At 50.8% G+C, this 24,686-nt stretch overlaps 1 protein-coding gene across 4 annotated transcripts in view; it reads right to left on the bottom strand.

Annotated features, from left to right (window-relative positions):
• Positions 1-11,570: 11,570 nt before the first annotated feature.
• The window catches only part of NKAIN1 (sodium/potassium transporting ATPase interacting 1), a 48,115-nt gene continuing 34,999 nt past the window's right edge, over positions 11,571-24,686 (bottom strand). The window contains exons 2-7 of one of the 4 annotated variants that reach the window (XM_032627355.1): positions 18,272-18,409; positions 16,772-16,852; positions 15,543-15,756; positions 15,124-15,184; positions 14,008-14,089; positions 11,571-13,851 (exon numbers count right to left, since the gene is read on the bottom strand). In XM_032627355.1, the coding sequence (XP_032483246.1) occupies positions 13,842-13,851; positions 14,008-14,089; positions 15,124-15,184; positions 15,543-15,725 (336 nt within the window). In that variant the 5' untranslated portion in view covers positions 15,726-15,756; positions 16,772-16,852; positions 18,272-18,409 and the 3' untranslated portion in view covers positions 11,571-13,841. Of the gene's footprint in view, positions 13,852-14,007; positions 14,090-15,123; positions 15,185-15,542; positions 22,825-24,686 lie in introns of those variants that run through there. The other 3 variants (XM_032627338.1, XM_032627347.1, XM_032627360.1) reach the window with 3 other exon arrangements.

Raw genomic sequence — 24,686 nt, forward strand, 5'->3', positions numbered from 1 at the left:
AAGCCCTTTGGGGAGCCAGACCAAGGATGCTGGCTGGGCCAACACCAGGACTCAGGAGGGCAGGCGAGTGACACTCTGGTGGGAAAAGAGAAGCAAAGAGAGCTTCATTTGCACCCTGATAGGGCTGTGGCTGGAGGCACAGGCAGTCACCGGCCACCCCGTCTCTCCCTGGCTGTCCTAAGCTGAAAGACTCCTTGGCGGTCCATGGCATTGGCTTCACAATGGAGGTGCTGATGTACCTTGTACTGATGACATGGGACAGAAAAGGCACATGTATATTGAGTTCCTACCGTGTGCCAGGCACAGTGATGCATGGCTCCTTACAAACCCAGTACACCCCAGAGACAGACAGAGAAAGAGGGAGAGAGGTGTGCAAATAACAGGTCTGTATAAGTAAAACAGAGGCTTGCAGAGGGAAAGTGATTTGCCCTGGGGCGGAGCTGGGATTGAAGCCTGTGCTGCCTCTTCCAAAGCTCCAGCTCCGGAACTGTGGCCTGGCCACATCAGAGGGGTCAGAGGGCCTTGAAGACTTCATGGTGGTGGTGGTGGTGACCACAGATCCCAGTGGGGCCGACCCGTGCCTTCACCCAGGGAATTAGGTCAGTTGTTCTTACCAAGCCTCGGAGAGCAGGAAATGCTGCAGGACCCAGGCAAAGAGGCAGAATCTCCACCCAGAGGAGAACGGTGGGTTTAGAGTCGGAGACCAGGAGACCGGTCACGGCTGCGTGGCCTGGCGAGGGAAAGGGCCCTTTGCCTCACCAAGCCTCAATTTCCTCATTTGTAAAAGGGAATAACCATACTAGCCGCCCTGCTGTTCTTTCACACATTCGTTTAGTCATTCATTCATTCTCTTACTTACTCGACAAACACCTACTGGGCACCGACACGACCAGGCTGGACACCTAAGGTGCGGCCCCAGCAGCAGTGTGCCCGTGACATCCAGACCCCCGGCCAGTCCTTGCAGACATGGAGTGGGGAGGCATGGTGTTCCCCAGGCCTGGAACAGTTCCTTTCCCTTCCAGGGGCTCTGTTTTCACTTCTGGGCAATGGGAGTACTTATCACAGTGAAGGCTCAGGACACTTCCTGGGGTCTCTGGACAAAGGCTGCAGGGAGGTGAACAGATTGTGGGGTGGAGAGAAGGCAGAAGGAGATGGTGGCTGGTTCTCAGGGCCAAGGCCTGTGACAGTGAGATGGGTCCTTTGCCCATTGCCATCCCAGGAGGGCAGACTGGGCCTGCAGAGGCAGATGGAGGAGGCCTCTGTGAGCCCCACGGTAGGTCTGAGCTGAGACTCAGGTGCCACCAGACTGCTCCAGAGTGTGGGGTCTGGCAAGGAGGCCTCAGCCACTCCCAAATATAATGAGTTCTTTCCCTGTGTACAGCTTTTACAATTTCCAAAGCCCTTACCCTATAGGGCCTGAAGATATGAATTATTAGGGTCATTTTACAGATGAATCTTGAGGCTCAGAACAGCAGCTGACTTGTCTAAAGTGACCCATTAAACTGAGAAAAGAACTCACCTTCCTGGTCGCTCCCAGTGCTGTATGTCACCGTGACTCCTCCCATCTCCCCATTGACCTTCCCCCAATGGGGTCCCGTTGACCCCAGCTCCCCATCTACCTTCTCCATGGGGCCCTGAAACCTCCCTGTCCCCATCCATGGTAATTCATGAGATGTTATCTTTCAGGAAGAGGGGAGATGCCAGGGAAGGGCAGGGATCCAGAGGGCACAGGCTGGAGTCCAGGCAGGCAGAGAGGACACCTTCTGTGCTTGGAGGCCAAGGGAAGGGAACTCACACTTCATATGTTACATTCAGTACCACCTGTGATCCTCAGAGAAGTCTGCCCACTGAGGGATTTTACAAGTGACACAATGAGCTCCTGAGAAATGTTAAGACTTGGCCAAGATTACCCAGTTAGTAAGTACCAGAGCCAGGACACAAACCCTGGTCAAACTCCAGGGCCCATGATCTTTCTGAAGCTGAGAACAAGAAAGGAGAGGGAGAAGGAGGACACTGGCTAGGCCGCAGGATGGCCAGGCATTCAGGAGGACGTGGACCCAAGGGTGGGCTGGGTGGTCCCCTCCCAGTCCAGATGTCTGGAGGCAGCACAGATGCAGCGCCAGCCAGCAGATGTCGCTGTGACAGCCGTGCTCCCCAGTTTTCTTACGGAAGGTGGCAGAGGGAGATAATGCGAGAGCAAGACTAAGATTGTGAAAGCAAGCGAGAGACAGCAAGGGTAAAGCAGCGGTTGTACCTCTGCTGGAGATGGTGGGGAGGATGAACGATATCATTTATGAAGAGTGCCCAGCCACGCGCTCAACAAACAGGCGTCTTCCCCCTTCACCACCTGTGAAATCTTAATTTCTCTATGCCTCAGTTTCCTCATCCATAAAATGGGAATTACAGCAGCTGCTTCACAGGGTCTCTGTGAGGATTAAGGGAGTTAATGTAAGTCTGGAACGTTGAGAGGACTCGGTGAGTATTTAATATTGATTATTTTCCTCCTGTCAGTAGCATCCTACCCTGTTGGGTCCCAGGCCTTTAGTTCCCACCACCCTCACAAACCCCACCAGTCACACTGAGGACCCTCGCTAGACAGAAGAGCAGGAGGCCAAGAATGTGGACAGAAATGCATATAGGGTGTGTTCACCTGGAGAGTGAGAGAGTTTGGAAGTCAGTGTCCTTGGCAGGTGACATGACACGATACTATATATAGAAAACCCTAAAGACTCGACACAAAAACTACTAGAACTGATAAATGAGTTCAGCAAGGTAGCAGGATACAAGATTAACATACAAAAAATTGTTGCATTTCTTTACAATAAAAATGAAATATCAAAAAGGGAAAGTAAAAAAAAAAAAAATCCCATTAAAAAAAAAAACTTCAGAATAAACCTGACCAAGGAGGTGAAAGACTTATATGCTGAGAACTATAGGACATTGATAAAGGAAACTGACAATGATTCAAAGAAATGGAAAGATATCCCATGTTCTTAAACTGGTAGAATTAATGTTGTTAAAATGGCCATAGTACCCAAAGCAATCTACCAATTTAATGCAATTCTCATCAGTGTCCTTATCTACGAAATGGACACAATATCACTGAATGAGGCAGCGGCGCAAGTGAAACCCCAAGCCCCGTGCCTGGCACAGTAGCTGCAGGACTTGGTGTTGGTGCTGGGGGCTTGGGAGTCCCTGCTCTCATATAATCATTAACCGATTTGTGATTCTTTTTTTTTTTTTTTTTTTTTGGCAGTACGCTGGCCTCTCACTGTTGTGGCCTCTCCCGTTGCAGAGCACAGGCTCCGGATGCGCAGGCTCAGTGGCCATGGCTCACGGGCCCAGCCGCTCCGCGGCATGTGGGATCTTCCCGGACCGGGGCACGAATCCGTGTCCGCTGCATCGGCAGGCGGACTCTCAACCACTGCGCCGCCAGGGAAGCTCACCGATTTGTGATTCTTAATCTGCTATTCGGAAGCCTCTGGTGACAGAATGGGGTCCTTGTGCTCTCGTGGTATTTCTGAATCCAGAGAACCATCCCATATTGATGTGGGAAGAGGTTGTCAAGCCAAGAGGGGAATCTGTTCTGGGCTGGGATCACCAACTCTCTAGGAAGCCATGCGGTGAGTCCTGCCCCACAGAGCTGGGACAGCTGCCTTGGGCAATTGGGAAATAAATTAATCATTAATCAATGCTCTCTTTTTAAAAATGGGACCAGGATGAGGGTGGTAATTTAAAAAGTTGGGAGTCATTGATCTAGCTTCATTCCTCTCTTCACCCCAGTGCCATTGTGTGGGCAGAGACACCGAGGCACTAGTTTGGAGCCTAAGGATCACAGTCTCAAAAGCCGCCCGTGGTTTGACGAGACTGGGGTCAGGGGTTGTCATTTTTGTCTTACAATGGAAAGGAACTAACATTTATCGGGGGCCTTCTATGTGTCAAGTGCTTTACAGGTATTCTCATTAGTTACCACAATAACCCTTTCAACTATTGTGCCATTTTACAGATGAGAAAAAGGAGGCTCAAGTTAAGTGTTTTACCCGAAGTCTCACTCACCCCTCCTTGATGACTTAACTCACTTTATTTCCTCTGTCTAGAGAGGTAATTCTCCACCAGGGGCAATATTTCCCCTCAGGGATATTTGGCAGTGTCCGGGGACACTTTTGGTTGTCACTGCTGAGGGTGGGGTTACATCTTGTGGGCAGAGCATGGGGTGCTGCTAACTGTCCTCCAGTGTACGGGACAGCTTCCCGCAGCAAGGAATTATAGGGCCCCAGATTGGAATAACACTGAGTTGGAGAAACTCTGATCTAGAGAAATCTGTGCCCTTCCCTCTGGGTCACTCCAGGAGGCCCTCCCTGAGTCCCCTGGGAGAGGTTGCACCTCCTTGTAGCCCCTGCAGCCATCACCTTCCCTGATAGGTGCTGATCGTGCTGCCTCGAACCAGAGCTCTTTGGGTAAAGGGAATTGGACTGATAATCAGAAAATGCTTCCTGCCTTGACACACAAGGTAGTGCCTGTCTTTCTTTTCTTTTTTTAAAAAAGTTTATTTATTATTTTTGGCTGCGTTGGGTCTTTGTTGCTGCACGCAGGCTTTTCTCTAGTTGTGGCGAATGGGGGCTCCTCTTCGTTGCAGTGTGGGTGTGTGGGCTTCTCATTGCGGTGGCTTCTCTTGTTGTGGAGCACGGGCTCTAGGTGCACGGGCATCAGTAGTTATGGCACACGGGCTCAGTAGTTGTGGCTCGCGGGCTTAGTTGCTCCGCGGCATGTGGGATCTTCCTGGACTAGGGCTCGAACCCATGTCGCCTGCATTGACAGGCGGATTCTTAACCACTGCACCACCAGGGAAGCCGGTGCCTGTCTTTCTATTAAGGCTTTGCTTCAATTAGGCTGGTGATTCCTAGCATTTCAGGACTCGAATGAAAGACCTCCACGGCCTCTTTGTCCTGGCCGGAGAGATGGTGAGCTTCCCGTCACTCCAAGTGTGCAAGTTGAGGCTACGAGACCACTTAACAATGCAGATGTAGTGCAATGCAGAGGTTAAAAACACAGGCTTGTATGTCAGAAAGATCCTGATTCAAGTTCCAGCTCTGCCACTTACTCACTGTGCAGCCCTGGCCATGGGACTTAACCTCTCTGAGTCTCGGTTTCCTCAATTATGAACTGGAGATAATCATAATAGGCACCTTATAGGGTTGTTGTGAGGTTCAAATCAGACAGTCCGTCCACAGTGCTTAGCACAGTGCCTGGCAGGTGGCAGTCATCTGAGACTGTTGGCTATTACTATTATGAGGAGAGGCAAGGAGCACTGGGGTTTCCGCTAAATAATACCAAGGTTCCTTCTAACTCTGAAACTCCCCAAACATGCTAGGTTCTCTCACACCTCTACGTCTTTGAACAAGCTGTTCTTTTGACCTGAGATGCCATTTCTCTCCACACAAGTCTTCCAAACACACTCCTCCTCATTCTTCAAGTCTCAGTTCAAAGTGCCACCTCTTCTATGAAGCCTCCCTTGATTGCCCTCTTCTTCTGTGCTTCCACCATGATTCTCCACTGCATCCCCAGATCATACTGCCACTTATAGCATCTATTTTGCTTTTTGTTTTTTTGTATTAAATTTCCCCCCCTCCAGTCTGAGGGCTCCCTCTGGGGACAGGGACTAGGTCAGCTGTATCTTTGCACCTTAGCACCAGAACAGACATGCGGAGGCAGTTTATGAACCCATGGGTTCATAAACCCATGGAATGAACCCATATGTCTGATTATAGGAGGTCCTCCAGCAGGTGTCTTCCATAAATATTTATCAAGTGTCTACCAGGTCCCAGGCACCATGCACTCTCCACCAATGAACAGATCAGATCCCCTTTTCCCTAGTGCTCAAAGTTTTGAGTTTTTGAATCCAGAAGGTCACAGGGAAGAGTGGAGGAAAGGAGACCGACAGTCCATTTCTTCTATGCACCTGTTTGGTTTCTTAAAAATATTGGGTTGGCCAACAATTTGTTTGGGTTTTCCCATAAGATGTCACAGAAAAACCCAAACGAACTTTGTGGCCAACCCAATAATGTAAACGTATTATAACAACAATCAGAGTCGCTTTTAAAGTATGTCTACAAATTCTTTGACAATCTTTCCCCCAAAAGGTGAAGACTAATTGCTTACTCATTCATGTGGATTGGACTTAGTGAGTCAGTTCCAGCCAACAGAATGTGGTGGCAGTGATGGTGCGTGACTTCTGAGACTCGGTCTTCCTAGCCTCCTTGCTCTCTCTTTCTCTCAGATCACTTGCTCTGGATCCACTTCTTATGCGGCTCACTTCCTCCATGTGAAAGGGAACTGACGCCTTCTATCAACAGCCGCGTGATTATGCAATCTTGGAGGTGGACCCTCCAGCCCAGCCAAGCCTTCACACATCTGCAGCCCTGACCTAACTCTAAACTGCAAGTTCATGAGAGACCCTGGTCAGCACCACCCAGCTAAGCTGCTCCCGAATTTCTGACCCATAAACTTTAAGACAGTGTTTGTTGACTTAAGCTGCTAAGTTCTGGGGTAATTTGCTATACAGCAGTAGAAAGCTAAGAGTATCCCAGAGCAGTGGTTCTCAGCCCTGCCTGGGCACTGGAATTCCCCATGAGGCAGTATGTGTTCAGCGGTTAGATAATGAGTCAGGGGTCAGAGTGGCTGGATTTAAATGCTGATTCTGCCACTTACTAGCTGGGTGACTTTGAATAGGTGACTTAATCTCTCCCAGCTTTAGTGACTCCATCTATAAGGTGGTGGTAATGGAAATTCTTAGGATTGTTAGCAAGACTAAACAAGAAAATATATGTCATTTCTGCCTAGAAGCTAAATTGTAAGAGAGAAAGCTAAAGCGTTGTCTGCGTTGTTCATTGCTGTAGCCTCGGTGTCTGGAACAGTGCCTGAAACATAAGAGGTGCTCAGTAAATATTTCTTGATAGAGAGTGAAATCAGTAAACTGCGTGAACTCAGAATGCTAGTTTGTATCAGCTCCCTGGTTTGCCTACCTCAGCCTTCTCTGCTGGTTCCTCCTAATGTTCTCCAGCTCCAAATGTACAAGTGCCCCAGGACTGTCTTCAACCCTCTCCCCTGTCTACATTCACTCTCTTGGTGATTTTATCTATTGTCGACTTGAAACACCATCTCAACATCAATGATTCCAAACTTCCTACTTCAGCCCAGAACTCTCCTCTTTTATACCCAGCTGCCTCCTTGACATCTCCACTTGAATGCCTAACAGGCATCTCAAACTTTAGGTGTCCAAAACCAGAACACGGGAGTCTGTCCCCAGACTTTCTCCTCCTGATGTCATCCCATCGCAAGGGCAACTCCATCCTTCTGCTCACTCAGGCTGAAAACCTTGGGGTCCTGTGTGACTCTGCTCTTTCATTCACATCCCACAGCCAGCCCCCCAGCAAATCTTCTTGGTCCTACACTCAAAATATATTGGAATCCAGCCATGTCTCATCTCCTCCACTGCTGCCACTCTGACCAAGCACCACCATCCCACACCTGGATTATCTTGATAGTATCTGACCTGGTCTCTGTGTTTCTGCCCTTGACCCCTTACAGTGTGTTCTCCACACAGTATCCAAAGGGATTCTTCCCAGCTCTGTGTTTTCCCATCTCAGATTAAAAACTGAAGCCCTTATGGTGTTCTTCAAGCCAATACAGCACCTGACACTCCCCCCACCCCTTCATCTCTCGGACTTCATCTCCTACCACTCTCTCATTTCCTTGCTTTGAACCACCCTGGCCTCCTTGCTTCCCTCCAGTATTCAGGCTCTGACTCAGAACCTTTGCACTTGCTGTTCCCTTTGTCTTCTTCTTCAGGTATTTTATCAAAACTTTTTCGCAGTGAGACCTTCCTGACTAACTTGATGTCCAATTTAAAACCAGAATCAATCCCTATCCTGTGTTCCCTTCCCTGCCCTGTTTTGCTCCATGACACTTATCTGACACACCATATACTTTACTGGTTTACCCATGTATGTCTGCTTCCATAGATATCCCCTACGAGAGCAGGGATTACGTTCTGTTTTGTTCACTGCTGTATCCTCAGTGCCTGGCACATAGTAAGTTCTTAATAAATATTTGAAGGATGAATTCAGATGCTTTGGGTCCAATGAATTAGAATCTGGTACATGAGTGGAGCCCAGAAATCTGTATTTTAAAAAGACATCCCAAGTACAGTTAGGATGGAGAAGCCCTGTTCCAGGTCAGCAGAAAAGAAGCCCAGGAACATTCTGCAAAGTCCAGCCCTCTCAATTCACTGAAGTCACCAAGACCGGAGGCGGGAGGAGTGGCCTCAGGTCCCAGGATGAGAAAGGGGCAGAGGGAGAACTCAAACTTCAGTTTTGGAGTATTTCAGTATTGGATGCCCAGCACAGGGCTCTCTCTGCAGCCCCAGTCGACCTGGGCCTGAGCAGTCTGGTTGAATCGCTGAATCCCTGGAAGCAAGGCTCAGGGTGGGGTGTGGTCCCCGGCACAGGTGGTGGCAGGCAAACTCAGACCTGCCTTTGCTCAAACTAACCAAGTGGTAAAGTTGTCAATGTTTAAGTTCAAGAGTTGATCCTAGACTTTGAAATTATTAACCAATTTTTTAAAAATTTAAGACTGTAACAATTATTAACAAATGCAATTAAACTTGGGGGAGAGAGTCTTAGAGTCGAGCTCTGATGTGAGGGAGCTGGCAGGCATAATTTGGTACGCCTTCCATGACACTGAAGGAGGGGAAGTTTCAAAAATGTTTGAATGCCTCTTTACCTGGGTCTAGGATTTCCCAAACCTGGATCTCCTGGGGCACTAGTGAAAAACACAAGTTCCTTCCACTGCCCAGATGTTGGGTTCAGTGTGGCTCAGATCAGACTCAGGAATTTGGATTTTTAAGAGATGCTTATGCTCTGCAAGTTTGAGAAACCCTGTCCGGGGCCATGCCTGTGGAGTACTGAATCTTATAAGGCAATAAGGTCTTGCTTGGTGTCAGGCCCTCCCTCATGCCTATAGTCTGTTTAGAAACAGCAAGACCCAATTCCAACGCATTCAAGCAAACACTAGTCTGTCTACAAATCCCAGGAGACTCTTATGCTTGTCAAATGCACCTTGGGGAATTTGTATTCTAGTGCTTCAAAGAATGGCTTGGGGGGACTTCCTTGGCGGTCCAGTGGTTAAGACTTCGCCTTCCAATGCAGGGGGTGTGGGTTCGATCCCTAGTCAGGAGCTAAGATCCCACGTGCCTTGGGGCCAAAAAAACAAAAACATATAACAGACCAATATTGGAACAAATTCAATAAAGACTTTAAAAGTGGTCCACATCAAAAAAAAAAAAAAAAAAAAAAAAAAAGAATGACTTGGGCACCGTTATGACCCAGCAGTTATTGGAAGGTATGTCCTACCTGGATTATTTGAACGTGCAGAGGTTGCCGGGAGATGGCCCCAGGATGGCAGGAGCCCCACGGGGCTTTGTGGGAAGGCCAGCTTGACTGGTTCCAGAGTGATGAACGGGGACCCAGGGATGTCTGACACCTGAAGTTCATGCTGACATTTACCTCCCAAGTTTACACACATACCCACAAGAACACATATTTACACAGGGAAGTAAGAAACCCTAGGCCTCTTCCAGACAAAACACTGCTTCCTGCTTCCTTCCTCCAACCCACCCTTCCAGCCCTGCCAGTTCTCTCTACAGAACAGTTCTAATTGAGTAGCTTCTGCTCAAAATCCTTCAATAGTTCCCCCTGCCATCACACCAGGCTGATGCACTCTGGTTTGACATTCAGGGCTTCTGGATATGACTCCTTCCCTGGGAAGGCAGAATAATGGCCCCGCAAAGAGGTTCACATTCTAATTCCTGGAACCTGTGAATGCATTACATGGCAAAAGGGACTTTGCAGATGGAATTAAGGACTTTGAGAGGAAGAAATTATCCTGGATTATTCGAGTGGGCCCAATCCAATGACACGAATCCTTATAAGTGGAGAACCTTTCCTGGCTGTGGTTAGAGAGATGTGATGGAAAAAGGGTCAGAGATTGGGACTTCCCTAGTGGTCCAATGGTTAAGACTCCACGCTTCCACTGCAGGGGGGTGCGGGTTCGATCCCTGGTCAGGGAACTAGGATCCCACATGCTGCACGGCCAGGGAAAAATCAAAAAGGTCAGAGGGCTGTGATGTTGCTAACTTTGAAGATGGAGGAAAGGGGCCACGAGCCAAGAAATGCACATAACCTCTAGAAGCTAGAAAAGGAAACGGATTCTCCCCTAGAGACTCCAGAAGGAAATGCAACTCTCCAGACATCTTGATTTTACCCCAGTGAGACCCATGTTGGACTTCTACTGAACTGTAAGATAACAAATCTATACTGCTTTAAGAGACTAAAGTTGTGATAACTTATGACAGCGATAGAAAACGAATACATTCCCCGCTGAGGCTCCCTCCAGCTAGTTCGTCTCTGGCCATTTTTACCCCAGACACTATGGGTTTTCCTCCCTCCACACCTCTGTTCATGCTGTTGGTCCATCCAGGATGTTCAGATCACCTCTCTCCCGAGCTCCTATTAACAACCACCTTTCACGCTAAGCTGTCCTCAGCATCGACCACCTGCTATCAGCGTCAACTTCTGCCTGCTCACCCCCTGGGCTCCCCACTAGACCATAAACTCCTTATTTCCCTCTGACTCCACGACCAGGAATGGTCCACAGAAGTTTGAATAGTGGACCTGGGCATCCTTATGTAGAACCTCTGGCTCTTGGCCCCTAACTGCATCAAGGTCACCTGGGGATCTTAAAAATCTCAATTCTACCAAATCATTGTGGAAGAATGGGAGGTAGCGCCACATGTGTTATTGGGAGAAGATTTCCAAGATTCAGGGTTAGGTGAAAGAAGCAGGGAGTTGAAGAGTGAGTAAAATATGTTACCATTTGTGTGAAAAAGGGAAAAAAAATTATATAATTAAAAAATTTTTGACTATCTTCGGAAAGATATGAAAAATAAGTAAGAGTACACAGCCCCCTGGAACTTTCTGAATCCTGTACCACATATACTTATTACCTATTCACACACAAAAGTAAAATTTTAAAATTCAAAATACTGATTCTTCTTGTACAGTCAGAAAAGGAGCCAGGATGTCCCAGTTGGGATGCAGGAATCTGTGTCTAAAGTACTGTCTGCCAGCTTATTCCAAGTCAGGAACTGAATTTTTAGGAAAAGGACAGAGCCAGGATGCAAAGGATATTAGAAAGCATAACCTTAAAAGGTACTTAATCGGAAAATAGAAAGCTCTCCAAGGGATTGCAAAGCCAGGTTTGGGAACCCACTGATTTAATCCCTTCTCTGCATTTTATGGATGAGGAAAGAGAGGGAGTGTGACTTGCCCAAAGCTACACAGCCAGCCAGAGGGACAGGCCAGTGCCCCAGCAATGTCTGATAATGACAATGACAGATTCCCAACCTCTGCCCACCCTCCATGCAAAGACTTCTCCCTTAGAAGACCCTGCCGACTCACAGGGCAGGAGGACAGAAAGAGAAGAAAACACCATCTTTTTTTTTTTTTAATTAATTTATTTATTTTTTGGCTGTGTTGGGTCTTTGTTGCTGCGCACGGGCTTTCTCTAGTTGCAGCGAGGGCTACTCTTTGTTGCGGTGCATGGGCTTCTCATTGTGGTGGCTTCTCTTTGTTGCAGAGCACAGGCTCTAGGCACGAGGGCTGCAGCAGTTGTGGCACGTGGGCTCCGTAGTTGTGGCTCACGGGCTCTAGAGTGCAGGCTCAGTAGTTGTGGCACACGGGCTTAGTTGCTCCGTGGCATGTGGGATCTTCCCGGACCAGGGCTCGAACCCATGTCCCCTGCGTTGGCAGGCAGATTCTTAACCACTGCGCCACCAGGGAAGTCGGAAAACACCATCTCTAATCAACCCACCTGCACAGAAACCAGGGCAACACTCCCTGCCTTGCAAGGTCCCAGTGAGAAGAAAACAGTCTCCTTGAAAAAACCATCTTACAAAAACAAAAGGCTTCAAAGCACCAGTGGCTCAAGTCATTGAGTAGAAAGGGGCTTGGGGGTGAGATGACAGCTGGCTGGGGGTGGCTCTGAGAAGAGAGGGCTGGAGGCAGGACTTGGTCCAGGAGCAGAGCAGCAGCCAGGCCTGAAGGGAACTGTTGCCCTCCTGAGCTGTACCCACAGCTAACCAGGCTCACCATCTGGGACCTTGGGCCCTGTAGTGACCAGAGGGACTCCTGGGTTAGGCTCTTTGGCACAGACCTGCAGATGGAATGGTGGGGTGGGGTCCAAGTTCAGGATATTTTGGCCTTAGATGGGAAGAAATGCTAGATCAGAGGGTGGAGAGCAAGGAATGGTCCCCATGGATGGGCTCAGGTGTGCAACCGTCTGTATTTCCATCGGGTTCCCCCATGCCTCCCACCTTCCTTCCTAAGCCAGGACCACTCCTACTTCACAAACTGGAAGCTGAGGCCTGATCCTCCTGCCCTGAGATTCACCAGCCAGCGCACAGGATGCAGGGTCCTCAGAAGGGTCTGTGGAGGGAGGCGAGGAGAATGGGCCCTCATCTCTACTTGCCCTTAAGGAAGGGTGCTGGCCCTCCAGACCCCCCACTATGACCCCCACCCCCATTCTGCCTCTTCAGAACAACTTCTGGACTTGTTAGAGGTTGCTTCTGCACACCGGCGTGATCATCAACACTGGTGATCTTTGAACACTGTTGACCAGGCAGCACAGATGAGCCCTTTTCCACTCCGGAACCACAGGTCTTCCAACTGGTGAGGTGGATGGAGCCACCAGGGGTTGGCAGAGTTGCTGAAGGGGTGGGGGATCATGGGTGCAGCAGGCTCAGGGATGTGGAAGGGGGTGGGGCGACTGAGTCGTGTCCCCCCTTTGCTAGAGAGAGCTTGAAAGCTTTGCCAAGGGTGGACAGAGGCCGAGTCTAAGAAGGCTTCCCTGTGGGTCAGGCTGAATTCAGGGCTCTGGGATCCGTCCATCCTGTTCCCAACAAGAGAACGAATATATTGCTTTAAGAGAGGAGTTAGCAATTGGTGGTGGTGGTGGTGGTATGTGAGTGTGGTGTATATCACATGGGTTCTAGAGTGTCCAAGCTGGAAGGGGGCTTGGAAATGGGTTTTGGAGTCTGAAACTACAGATCATATTCAAGGCCTGCCGCCACCAAAAGCCCAGCTATGTGGCCTCAAGCAAATTGCTTTACATCTCTAGGCCTCAGTTTCCATATCTGCAAAATGGGGATTATGTAAAATCCCAGTATAGTCCAGGGAATTGAGAGTCAAATGAAAAGGCTAGAAAGAGCTCCATTTCCGAAGGGATTATTTTAATTATTTGAGGTCGGAAACTGAGGCCCAGAGAGGGCAAGGGCTTTGCCAGATGTCACATAGAGAGTTAGTGATGGAGCTGCGATTAGAACCCAGAACTCCTGCTTCTAGTTCAGGGTAACTTTCCCCAGGGCTGGTGAATGAATGTGGTGAGATGGGGGTGAGTCTGTCTGTTCTGTCCTTTCTCTCTGGACAGGGGACAGGATGCTGGGTGAAGAAGGGTGAAAGGGAGAGGCTGGAGAAGGGCGGGAGGCTCCGGCACACGCCAAGGTGGAGATAAAAAAATACAAACCCCGCGAACCCCCTCCCCCGCCCCACCCCTTAAGTCCAGGCGAATAAGCGCCAAGTCCATGTCCGCTTCGGACCCATGTCAAGCCGACCCAGGCTGCAGTCCGGTCAGCGAGCCGCCAGGGGGCACGCCTGCCATCTTGGCCAGAGCTCGCGGCTGCGGCGGTCAGTGTAGCCGCCGCGGGGGTGGTCGTGGGGCAGAAGCTACTACCCCGCCCTGCAGGAAACAAAGGCAGGTTAGGGAAGTGGACCCCTAAGTAGGGAGGCGGAGAGATCCGGCTGCCCTCTCCGCTCCTCCCTCCCCTTCTTTCTCCTACACTAACGCCCGAGCCTGGGGTCCCTCCACCCGACCCTGCTCCGCGCCATGACCCACGTGTACAGAGGCTGCAGTTGTAAATGCGACGTCTTCTGAGGCGCCTGGTATCCATAGGAGTCAAAACCGCCGATGAAATCAACTGCGGAAGGGCAGATGGCACGTGGTTAGAGATGGGCCTGTGAAGGGGGCAAGTTATGGGAGGCTGGGTCCTGAAAGGGAGGAATCTGAGGCCAGACCCTGTACAGGGCCTTAGGGGTTGGGCTTTGTTCCAGTGTCCTGATGGATGGGCCAAGGCCCAAGAGGATAGAGAGCTGGGGGGTGGATGGGGAGGGTGGCTCTTTAAGGGAGAAGGGTGTGGGGAGGCAAGACCTGTTGGGGGTGGGAGTGGGACGAACTGGGAATGGGCGGTGCTTGACAGGAGTGGGGCTGTGGAGCCCCTCAGAGCGACAGGAAGGGGCCTAAGAGGGGCAGGTAGGGGGGCAGTGCTGGAGCCTTGGATTGGGCACCTGGACGTCTGGGCCTCAGCCCAGAATGGGCTGGCTATGCCATCCCCACTCACCCTGCTGCCTCTTCTTCCCCAGCCCCCAGAGGGGCCCCTTAAATCAGGGATCCCCAACCCCCAGGCCACAGAGCGGTACTGGTGTTAGGAACTGGGCCGCACAGCAGGTGAGCGGCAGGCAAGCAAGCGAAGCTTCATCTGTATTTACGGCCGCTCCCCATTGCTCACATTACCGCCTGAGCTCCGCCTCCTGTCAGATCAGCGGTGGCATTAGATTCTCATAGGAGCGTGAGCCCTACTGTGAACTGCGCATGTGAGGGATCTAGGTTGCGCACTCCTTATGAGAATCTAATGCCTGATGATCTGAGGTGGAGCTGAGGCCGTGATGCTAGTGCTGGGGAGCGGCTGCAAATACAGATCATTAGCAGAGAGGTTTGACTGCACGGAGGCCATAATAAATCAATGCACTTGAATCACCCTGAAAGCACCCCCCCATCCTCCGTCCACGGAAAAAATTGTCTTCCATGAAACCGGTCCCTGGAGCCAGAAAGGTTGGGGACCGCTGCCTTAAATAACCCAGGGCTCCCTCCTGCTCTGGCCCCTGTCCAGGGTGCTGACTGCGTGGGGTGGCACGCGGCCAGGTTTCCCCAGTTCCCTAGGGGCTCCGCACTTACAGCTGTCCTCCTCCTCCAGGAATACTTTGCTCACGTAGCAGGCGAACACGAAGCCGAACAGCTGGGGGAGGACACAGCGCGTCAGGGAGGGAGGGAGGGAGGAGAGGGAAGCGCTTCCTTCACCCCCTGCCCGGCCCTGCCCACCCCCGCTGGGGGGGCCATGTGTGCTAAGAGGAAGGCAAACCCATAACAACTCCAAGTCAAATGACTGCGCCTTAAACTTAATATACCTGGTTCTATTCTCCGTTCTGGGAGTATGATTTTGGACAAGTAATTATTTTACTTCTTTGAGCCTCAGTTTCCCCAGTTGGACCTGGGCAATACCTTACTGGCTTGTTAAGAGGAAAGAGGATCATGTAACTGTGTGTGTAAAGTGCCTAGCGCAGGGCTGGGACAGGCAGGGGGACAGGAGAACTCACAGCCAGGAAGATCTGCAGGGCACTGCTGAGTGCTTCAATGTAGGGATAGTCAAGCAGGCAACCGGTGACCGAGATGACATGGTGGTCCTCCAGGGCCAGGCGGGAGTTCAGGACAGGTGTCACCAGGCAGCCTGGCCCGTTCTCCATCCACCAGGAGCGGTGCAGGGATGTGTTGAAGGTCATGATGAAGTCCCGGTCCTAGGGGCAGAGGGGCCTAGGATACTGAGCTTGGGCCGGAGGCGTTTGGGGGGGGGAGGGGCAGAAATCCTCCCCAGGCTCCAGGAGACTTCTTTTTTTTTTTTCCGGCAGCACCGCACTTCTTGTGGGATCCTAGTTCCCTGACCAGGGATCGAACCCGGGCGCCGGCAGTGAAAGTGCCGAGTCCTAACCACTGAACCGCCAGGGAATTCCCTCCAGAAGACTTTATATAAGGTCGGCTTCACACCTGGGTTGTAACAGCTTCCTTTCCTGGCTTGATTTGCGAAAGGTATGGAGAAAGTCTGTATCTGCAAGTCTACATTTGGCCAGTAGGTGGCGCTTGATGACCATGCAGGCCTCACTCCTCTATCAGAGATGGAAGGGGCTGGTTCAAACCCACAGGAGTCTCAGAATTTCAGGGCTGGAAGGGACATTAATGGTGATCGGGTCCAATTATCCAGCTGTTGGTGAAATCCTCAATACAGACCCCTTCACAGCCCATTCAGCCTCTCCACTGCTCCCTGTGTGTGACCCTGGGCAAACCTCTTTAGACCTTGGTCTCCCCTTTTGAAATGGAGAAGGGGCTGGCCTACATCAGAAGTTCTTACCCACGTGTGCATCTGTTTTCCTCAGTCCATTCACTCAGGCAGTCTGTTAACTGTGAAATATTCACTGCATGCTGACTTGGTGCCAAGCACTGAGATGTTCGATCTCCTTTCATCCCCTCAGCAACCACATGAAATTGGGGTTTCTATTAACTATACTTACTAGATGACGAAATTGAAGCTCAGCGAGGGTAAGCCACCCTCTGGACCGCGAGGGAATTCCCCATCATTTGTTTTTAAGAAGTACGGAGGATGCCAGAAATGAAAACGTAGGGATGGGGGATAGGGAGCACAGATTACTCGAATGTGTAGAGGGCGGTCTCTTCAAGATATGATGCCCCTGAGACCCACACCACAGGAGCCCTTGGGGCAGGGGATGGGAAAGGTCAGTCTCTGCTCTCTGGCACTGCCAGGCCTGAGGCTTACCTGGGACAGCTGTCCAACCTCCAAGTAGAAGCAGATGATAAACGCATTCCAGCCAACCCAAAGCACCAGCCAGGCTGCATACTGGGGAAAGCAGAGGTGGGATCAGGGTGGGGCCTGGAGGAGTGGGGATGGGGCGGGTCAATGGACGGAGGAGACCTTTGCAGGGGAAACTATGACAATGCCTCACTCAGAAAGCAATATAGTTTACACATCATTTTACAACCATCCAGTCCTTACCAGAGCCCTGCAGGGAAGGCGCTGTCTTTCTCTTTAAAGATAACTAAGTTAAGGCTCAGAGAGGTTGACATTTTCCAAGATCACACAGCTAGGAAGAGGTAGGGCTGGCATGCAAACCTAAGTCCTCTGGTAGCTAATCCTATCCACTCTGCAGAGAACCACAGACACCAGATGGCATCCTACCCATGGCAAAGAACTAGAGAGGAGCTGGATATTTCCACCCAAATCCTATGCCTAAGCCAGCGGCAGCCGCCTGGCAGACAGTGCCGTTTACAGTGGTGCCGGGAGCTTTCCTGAGAACTGGAGAGAAGGGTCCTCTTATCTCAGGTGAGGGAGAGCTTTGGAAGGGCCCTGTTCACCTGGCTTCTGGAACTGAGCCTGTGGGAGGTGTGGAGAAGCCCTAGAATGAACGCGAGTGGGCTCTGGGGGTGGGGCATGACATTACATGGCATTGTTACTTTGGGTGTCAAGCATTTCTGTCGTAAATCTATCGGAAAGCCCTTTCCCTCAAGAGAGGTGTATAGATGAGTCACTGAGGAAAAGCGAGGGACAAGGATGAGACTAGTTGACAACAGGAGTTTGATAATCAAGGACCAGAGCTTGGAAAGAGGAAGTAGGAGGAAGGAGCCAGGGACATAATGCACTCCTGGGATTGGGGCACGGGAGGCACTGGCCTCAGGGCCACACTAGCCACACTAGACCACATATTTGATGAACATCAAGGGACAGAAGCCAAGCCTTCCTGAAGCAACTTGAGAAACCAAACAAGACAAAGTCCATCCCTCGCACGGGCTTACTGGGCAGCGTGGTGATGCGGCAGGAGCCTTCGCTCTGGACAGGATGCTCTAACCCTGCCACTTATTAGCTGTGTGACTTTAGGAAGCCTTGTCACCTTTCTGAGCCTCATTTCCTCATCTGGAAAATGGAGATAAGATATACTTCGAAGGGCTGTCGTAAAGATAAGTAAAACAGGTGAAACTCTTAGCACGTGCCTGGAATACGGTAGGCACTCACTAAATGATATACCTTGTTAATATTTGGAATTTTCTGTAGAAAATTCTTTAGGAAAAATACTAATTTTGTCTCCACTGAGCAAAGAAGCATTGGGATTTGAACATCCACATCACCAGCTGGGCTGGAGCCCAGCCAGAGGCAGGGGTCTAGGTGCCCAGGGTGGAGGGCAGCTTTGGCTGGAGAACAAGGTGGGAACGGATGGGGATGAGAAGAGGGGGTTGGCTTGTGGAGAGGCCAAGTGAGCCATACCAGAATGAGGTACCGGGAGCGGTACTGCACGGTACCAAAGATGCCCAGGATAACTGCCATGATGTGCAGGAAGTTGGCTAGGATAGGAGCCCACTGGTAGCCCAGGAAGTCAAAGATCTGCCGCTCCAACGCAGCCACCTGTGGGAAAGAGCAGGCTGAGGCCACAGTCACCACCTAAAAAAGGACAGGTACTCCTTTTCAACCCTGTGGAGCAGGTGACACCAGTTACCATGGTGATGAGGAGCCATGACCTGATTATACACAAGTCTCAGCGCCATCCCAGCCCCGCAGTACCAAAGGGATGCTGGGAGGTGAGGACAGGTCGGTGAGGATGAGCGGGACAGAGCCCTGTTCATCAGTTTGGGGTGGGCTAAAGGGAGATGGGAGCCGGGGTTCAGAACGCCTTCCTCCCTGCCAAGAAGCTTCCCCATTGGCATCTATACTTTCCCTGGGGGGCGGGTCTCTGCCCGTGGTCAGGATCCAGACTGCCTGCCCCTAGCTCTGGCCTAGGGCTGAGCCAGGGCCCTGGAGACCCCGGGGAAGCCCGGGGGCTCGGTCACGTTCTTCCAAGGACCCCTATCTGGAGGTTGCCCTGGTCCATGGGATCCATGGGCTACAAAGAAAAGGGATTTTTTTTCACTCCCTGTCCCTGAGGGAGCTGTAGTACGTTGCACAATTGGCCTCAAATTCTTTCTCTTCCTACTTCCATGCTCTTTAGCAGTGCCCTCCCACACTAATTTTGTGCTTGGTCATGTGACTTGCTTTGTTCAAGGGGACTTTAGCAAAGAGGAAGCAAGTGAAGGCTTGAAAAACGCCGGTGCATTGGAGCTTGCCCACTTGTTATACTTGTAACACAGAGAACACCTTGTGACAGAGCTCAAGCCGACCTGCTGGAGGAAGAGAGGCCACAGGGAAAAGAACCAAGGCACCCCAGCTGACAGACAGTCAACCATCAACACACACGAGTGAGGCCATCCTAGATCATTCAGATGCTAGCCAACAGGTCGCCAGACCAAAAAATCTCCCAGCTGACCCACAGAATCGTGAGCTAAATAAAATGGTTGTTTTATTTTTTATTATTATTTTTCTTCAATTTTTGGCTGTGCCACGCGGCTTTCACGATCTTAGTTCCCTGACCAGGGATCGAACCCAGGACCATGGCAGTGAAAGTGCTGAGTCCTAACCACTGGACCACCGGGGAATTCCCTAAAATGGCTGTTTTAAAAACCACTACATTTTGGAGGGATTTGTTACGCAGCAAAAGGTAACTGATATAGGACTCCCTTTCCAGAAGCCCCTGGTTCAACCTTTCAGCTGATACATTTAGGAACAAAGGTACCAAGGATACCAGTTGTTATTGACTGTCCCATATTCCTTCTTCTGTTGACAGAACTTATCTCTTTGTTTTGGAAACTGCCTCCCAGACCCTCAGTCCATGTGGCTTGGGTGGGGCTGAGCCCACTTCTAATTTCTTTTTTTTTTTTAAATAAATTTATTTATTTTATTTATTTATTTTTGTTTGTGTTGGGTCTTCGTTCCTGTGTGCAGGTGCAGGCTTTCTCTAGTTGCGGCGAGTGGGGGCTACCCTTTGTTGCGGTACGCGGGCTTCTCGTTGCAGTGGTTTCGCTTGTTGCAGAGCACAGGCTCTAGGCACGTGAGCTTCAGTAGTTGTGGTATGCGGGCTCAGTTGTTGGGGCTCATGGGCTCTAGAGTGCAGGCTCAGTAGTTGTGGCACACGGGCTTAGTTGCTCCACGGCATGTGGGATCTTCCTGGACCAGGGCTTGAACCCGTGTCCCCCTGCATTGGCAGGCGGATTCCTAACCACTGCGCCACCAGGGAAGTCCCCCCACTTCTAATTTCTGCAGTGGGCTAGTGACCCAAGTCTAAGCAAATAGGCAACACACAGTGATCTGTCCAGGGATGGGCACTCAGCCTGCGCCCTGAGAGTTATCCTGGATACTTGCTGGGGCATCAGGACAGAGATGTCACCTGCCAAGATACCTGGATGGGCATAGTGTCAGCTGAGAGCTGTTGGTGGCTGTCTTTGCCACCACTTGGGGGACAGCCGGCTTGAGGAGGAAGCCAAAGCTAAAGGAAAGAGAGTGAGGAAGGAAGAGTGAACAAACAAGGGGAGTGTCTGGGAGACATCGTTTTAGGTCTGAGGATCTAGCCATGCCTAAACAAATTCTCCCTCCTTGTACTTCTGATTCTGTCACTTGCACCCAAGAGTCCTGACTACATAGAAGGAGAGAGAAGAGGGTCTGCCTAGGGAGGAAGCAAGAAGATCCTGATAAAGTAAGAAGATCACAGAAGGCTTCTTCCTGGCAGGGAGGCAAGAGGAGATGGAGCTGATGGTACCACACAGATGGCAAAGCTTGGGCAGAGACCCAGGAAGCTGCAGGCCCAACCCTGGCACCCACCCACCTGGCACCAGCCTGCCTCTTGCTGGTGACTCCCCTCCCAGAGCTCTGCAGATTGTAAACAGCCTTCCAAGTTCATCTCTCACTGGATACTTCTTGGCAGAAAGGCACTGCTGAGATCATTAACTCAGAAGAAAGAAACCATGAGGCTCAGAGAAGGGAAGTGACTTGCCCAAGGTCACACAGCAGGTTGGTGGCAGAGCCAGACAGCCATTCTACCTTTGTCTGCCTCCTGTCCCACCTTGGCACCAACACACCACCTTTCCCAGTTGGCACTGGCTCGGGAGTTAAGACATGTGGTTTCTGGTTGAGAGTCTGACACTGATTCCTGGCTTACTTGGGCAGGCTACCTTCTCTGTGGGTCTTGAGATCCTCTAACATAGAGGCTGCCAGACTAAATGACCTCTGAGGGCCCTTCTGGTTTTGAATCCAGTGGCCTGCCAACCTTGGGGGAGAAACTCCCCAGGCTGCTTCCCCTCCCCAAAGCTCCTGCCCCACTTCTCTTCTCCTTTCTACCCTGACTCTGTTAGGCCTTAGGGAGTCCTGGTGGTTTGCGGTCCAGCTGGATGCTCTCGATTCAGCTGGCACAGGGTCCTGGCAAGGAGGGTGAGACAGAGTTGCCCAGGCTCATAGTGTAGTTGGGGAGACACCCTGCCTGGATACAACTACCTAAACCTGACATCACCCCTACCCCCACTCTGGCCCTAGCTCAAAACTCCTGTGTTCTCAGGGACCTCATTGATAAAGTTGAGCAGCGCTGGAGTCACTAAAACTCAAGTTCAAACTGCAGTTCTGCTGTGTGACTTAGGGCAAATTACTTTCCCTCTCTAAGCCTATTTCTTTAACTATAAATGGGGAAGATAATCCCTCCCCTGAGAAGTTGTTGTGAGGATATGGAGACATCACATAAACTAATAATTAGACTCAATATATGGTGGTTAATTAGTAGGAGACCTAACAGTCAAAGCTTCTTAGTTGGGCTTTGAAGGCTGCTAGGATCTGGCTCAATTCTTTATTCCCAGCCAGTTCCTGCCCCCAAGCAGCTGAAATAACAGTTGAGGATCCACCATCATTTCCCTTTCCTTATATCCAAGTCCTCCTTGGTTTTCAAAACATAGCACAATTTTCTCCGTTCCTAGGAAGACCTCCTGACTGGCCCAAAGGGATCTCTCTTTCCACTGAATATGGAACACTGGATGTTCTTGTCACTCTGAGCCATCCTTCCAGCCTCCCTCCAGCCTCCCATCCAACAACTGCCCACTCATTCATCAAAACACCATCCACATCCATTTACTCCTCCATCTGACATCTGACATGCCCTCATCCATCCAGGGTACATCATTTATTTATTCACAGAACGTTTAGTCTGTTTCAGACCCTGTGCTGGCGCGGGGATGCTGAAATGAATACGTTGCAGTCCCTGCCCTTTGGGAACTCAGAGCCTAGGAGGGGAGACGGATGGAGAACTGTACAGTTAAAAACCACTGTGATCAGCGGGATAACCCAGGCCTGAACGATGCTGCCTCTCCCTCCAATGGTGAGTGCAGAAATCGATGTAAATAAATAAATAGTTTAATTGAGATTCAGTGTCTTAAATAACCCCAATTCTAAAGTTGTTATCTTTTATTCAAAAACCAAGGCAAATATTCCAGAACTCCTGCTTCTGCAGCAGTGACATGCAGGTAATTAACAAATAAAGATAAGAACAAAAAATAGGAGGAATATCTTCCGCATCTGGTTGCAATGGCTTAGAAACAATAATCTCAGGGCTGCAGTGGTGGTAAATCATAACTGGCCTTGGAGTGTCTCTTTTTTTCTTCTTCCTTCTGGCCACACTGCTCTGCATGTGGGATCTTACTTCCCCAACCAGGGGTCAAACCTGTGCCCCTTGCACTGGAAGTGCAGATTCTTAACCACTGGACCACCAGGGAAGTGCCTAGAGTGTCTTTTTTACTTTGATGGGAGGACCTGTGTGGAGACAATAGCAACCTACTCCGTTGCAAAAAGTTCAAGTACACGTGCATTGAGAGGGAAAAAGTGACTTCGGGGGGCTTCCCCTGGTGGTGCAGTGGTTAAGAATCCCCTGGCCAACGCAGGGGACACAGGTTCGAGCCCTGGTCCGGGAAGATTCCACATGCCACAGAGCAACTAAGCCCGTGCTCCACAACTACTGAGCCTGTGCTTTAGAGCCCACGAGCCACAACTACTGAAGCCCACGTGCCTAGAGCCCGTACTCCCCAACAAGACAAGCCACCGCAATGAGAAGCCCACGCACTGCAACAAAGAGTAGCCCCTGCTCGCCACAACTAGAGAAAGTCCACACACAGCAACAAAGACCCAACGCAGCCTAATTAATTAATTAATTATTTTTTTTAAAGAAGTGACTTCGGGGATATTTTTTCCTGGTTAGCCTACAAGTTAGGTGAGGCTGGCTTCTTGGGTCTCTCTCCTAAGTGGGCCAGCACAGAAGCTTCTGTGGGCAACTGCTGTAGCCTCCCGCCTCATCTCCTGGCAGAAGGAGGCTGCCTACCAACCTACCGAATGCTTTTTCTAAAGCACAAATCTGGTCGAATCACTCTTGTCATCAATGCAGCCCAGAGAGCCTGGGGTAATCCTTATGGCCTCTGGGCCAGCCAATCCCCCAGTCACAAGGACCCCAGATAAGCGGGATGAGTCCCCTGACTGTAGTCCCAGAAAGACAGAAGAGATCCAGTCCCCCCAGCCTCACAGCCCTGTCTGGATCTGTCAATGACCACAGAGCAAGTCCCACTTTCCTGCCCATTGGTCCTCTCTGCCCTTGATCTGCACAATGCTCTATGCCGCTTCCTCTGACCCAGCCCTCCCCTGGCCCCCGGCCCCCTTTCATGACCCCTTCCACACCAGCAAGTGTCTCTACGGCCTCGGCGCCTTCCCTAAGGGGTCCCCCCCACCCCTTAAACGTTGCACCCAAGGACGCTGTTTTCCCTGTAGTCTTCTCAGTGACTCTGTTTCTCTTCTCTCATCCCATGCTCCTCAGGCCCGAAGGTGGGGTTGGTATCCTCTGGGGTCCCCAAACTGCCTGCAGAACTGTGCGACCCAGTGGCTATACCACCCTCATCCACTGCTGGACTCATCATCCACTGGCCTCCGGGTCTTGTCCCTTCCTTGAAAACGATCCCACGACCGCTGCATCATCCTGGTCGACTCTGACATCTGGGGCCACCCCCTCCAGCACCCTAACCTCTCAAGTCCTCTCCCATGACCTTTGCTTCCATTCTTCCTTGTCCATGGCCACTTCTTGGAATGTGTCATCACCCATAACTGCCCTGCCTCCAAAGTCGCCAATTTGAGAGCCCCTCTCAGACACCCCAGCTGCTTCCCAACACCCTTCACGATGACGGGCCCATCAGCCTGCTGGGATCACATGACCCCTCACTTCACCATCAGCTTTGCCTGTAACCCGAACTGCCATACTCCTCCGCCTTTTCATCGCGCCTGTGAGGAAAAGCCCACACCTGGATAAGCCCGATTAAGAGCTTCCTCAGCTCTCGCAAAGCAGCCAAGCACTTCCGGAGAAAGTCACTCCACGGGGCAGACTGGGGCCACTGGAGATCCGGAATAATCGACTACAAGAAGCTCCCCGATGCTGTCCCACAACCCAACTAGGCTTCTCTGAGGAACTCACTCCTAATATTTCAGATCTTCTTGCTGTCCTCAACCCTCCTGGGTCCCCTTCGCCCCCACCCTGGTAAAGACCTGGTCTCCCCCCAACCCCCTATACTTGACGCTCTGTCCCTCCCCGCACTAAAGGTCAATGCCTCCTCCTGCATTCTGAACCCTGTCTTCTACCTACTCGGGAGCCCACATCATCCACGATCTCTTCTCTTGTAAACCCAACCTCTTTCCCTGCCCAGAATCCTTCCCACTGGCTCCTAAACATGCTTAAGCCTCTTCTACTTAAAAAAAATAAATAAATAGAAAGTCCCCTTTTCCCCCTCCAACTAATGCCTTATCT

This window comes from Phocoena sinus, chromosome 1 (genome assembly GCF_008692025.1).
Source record: "Phocoena sinus isolate mPhoSin1 chromosome 1, mPhoSin1.pri, whole genome shotgun sequence".
NCBI classification, from domain to species: Eukaryota; Metazoa; Chordata; class Mammalia; order Artiodactyla; family Phocoenidae; genus Phocoena; species Phocoena sinus.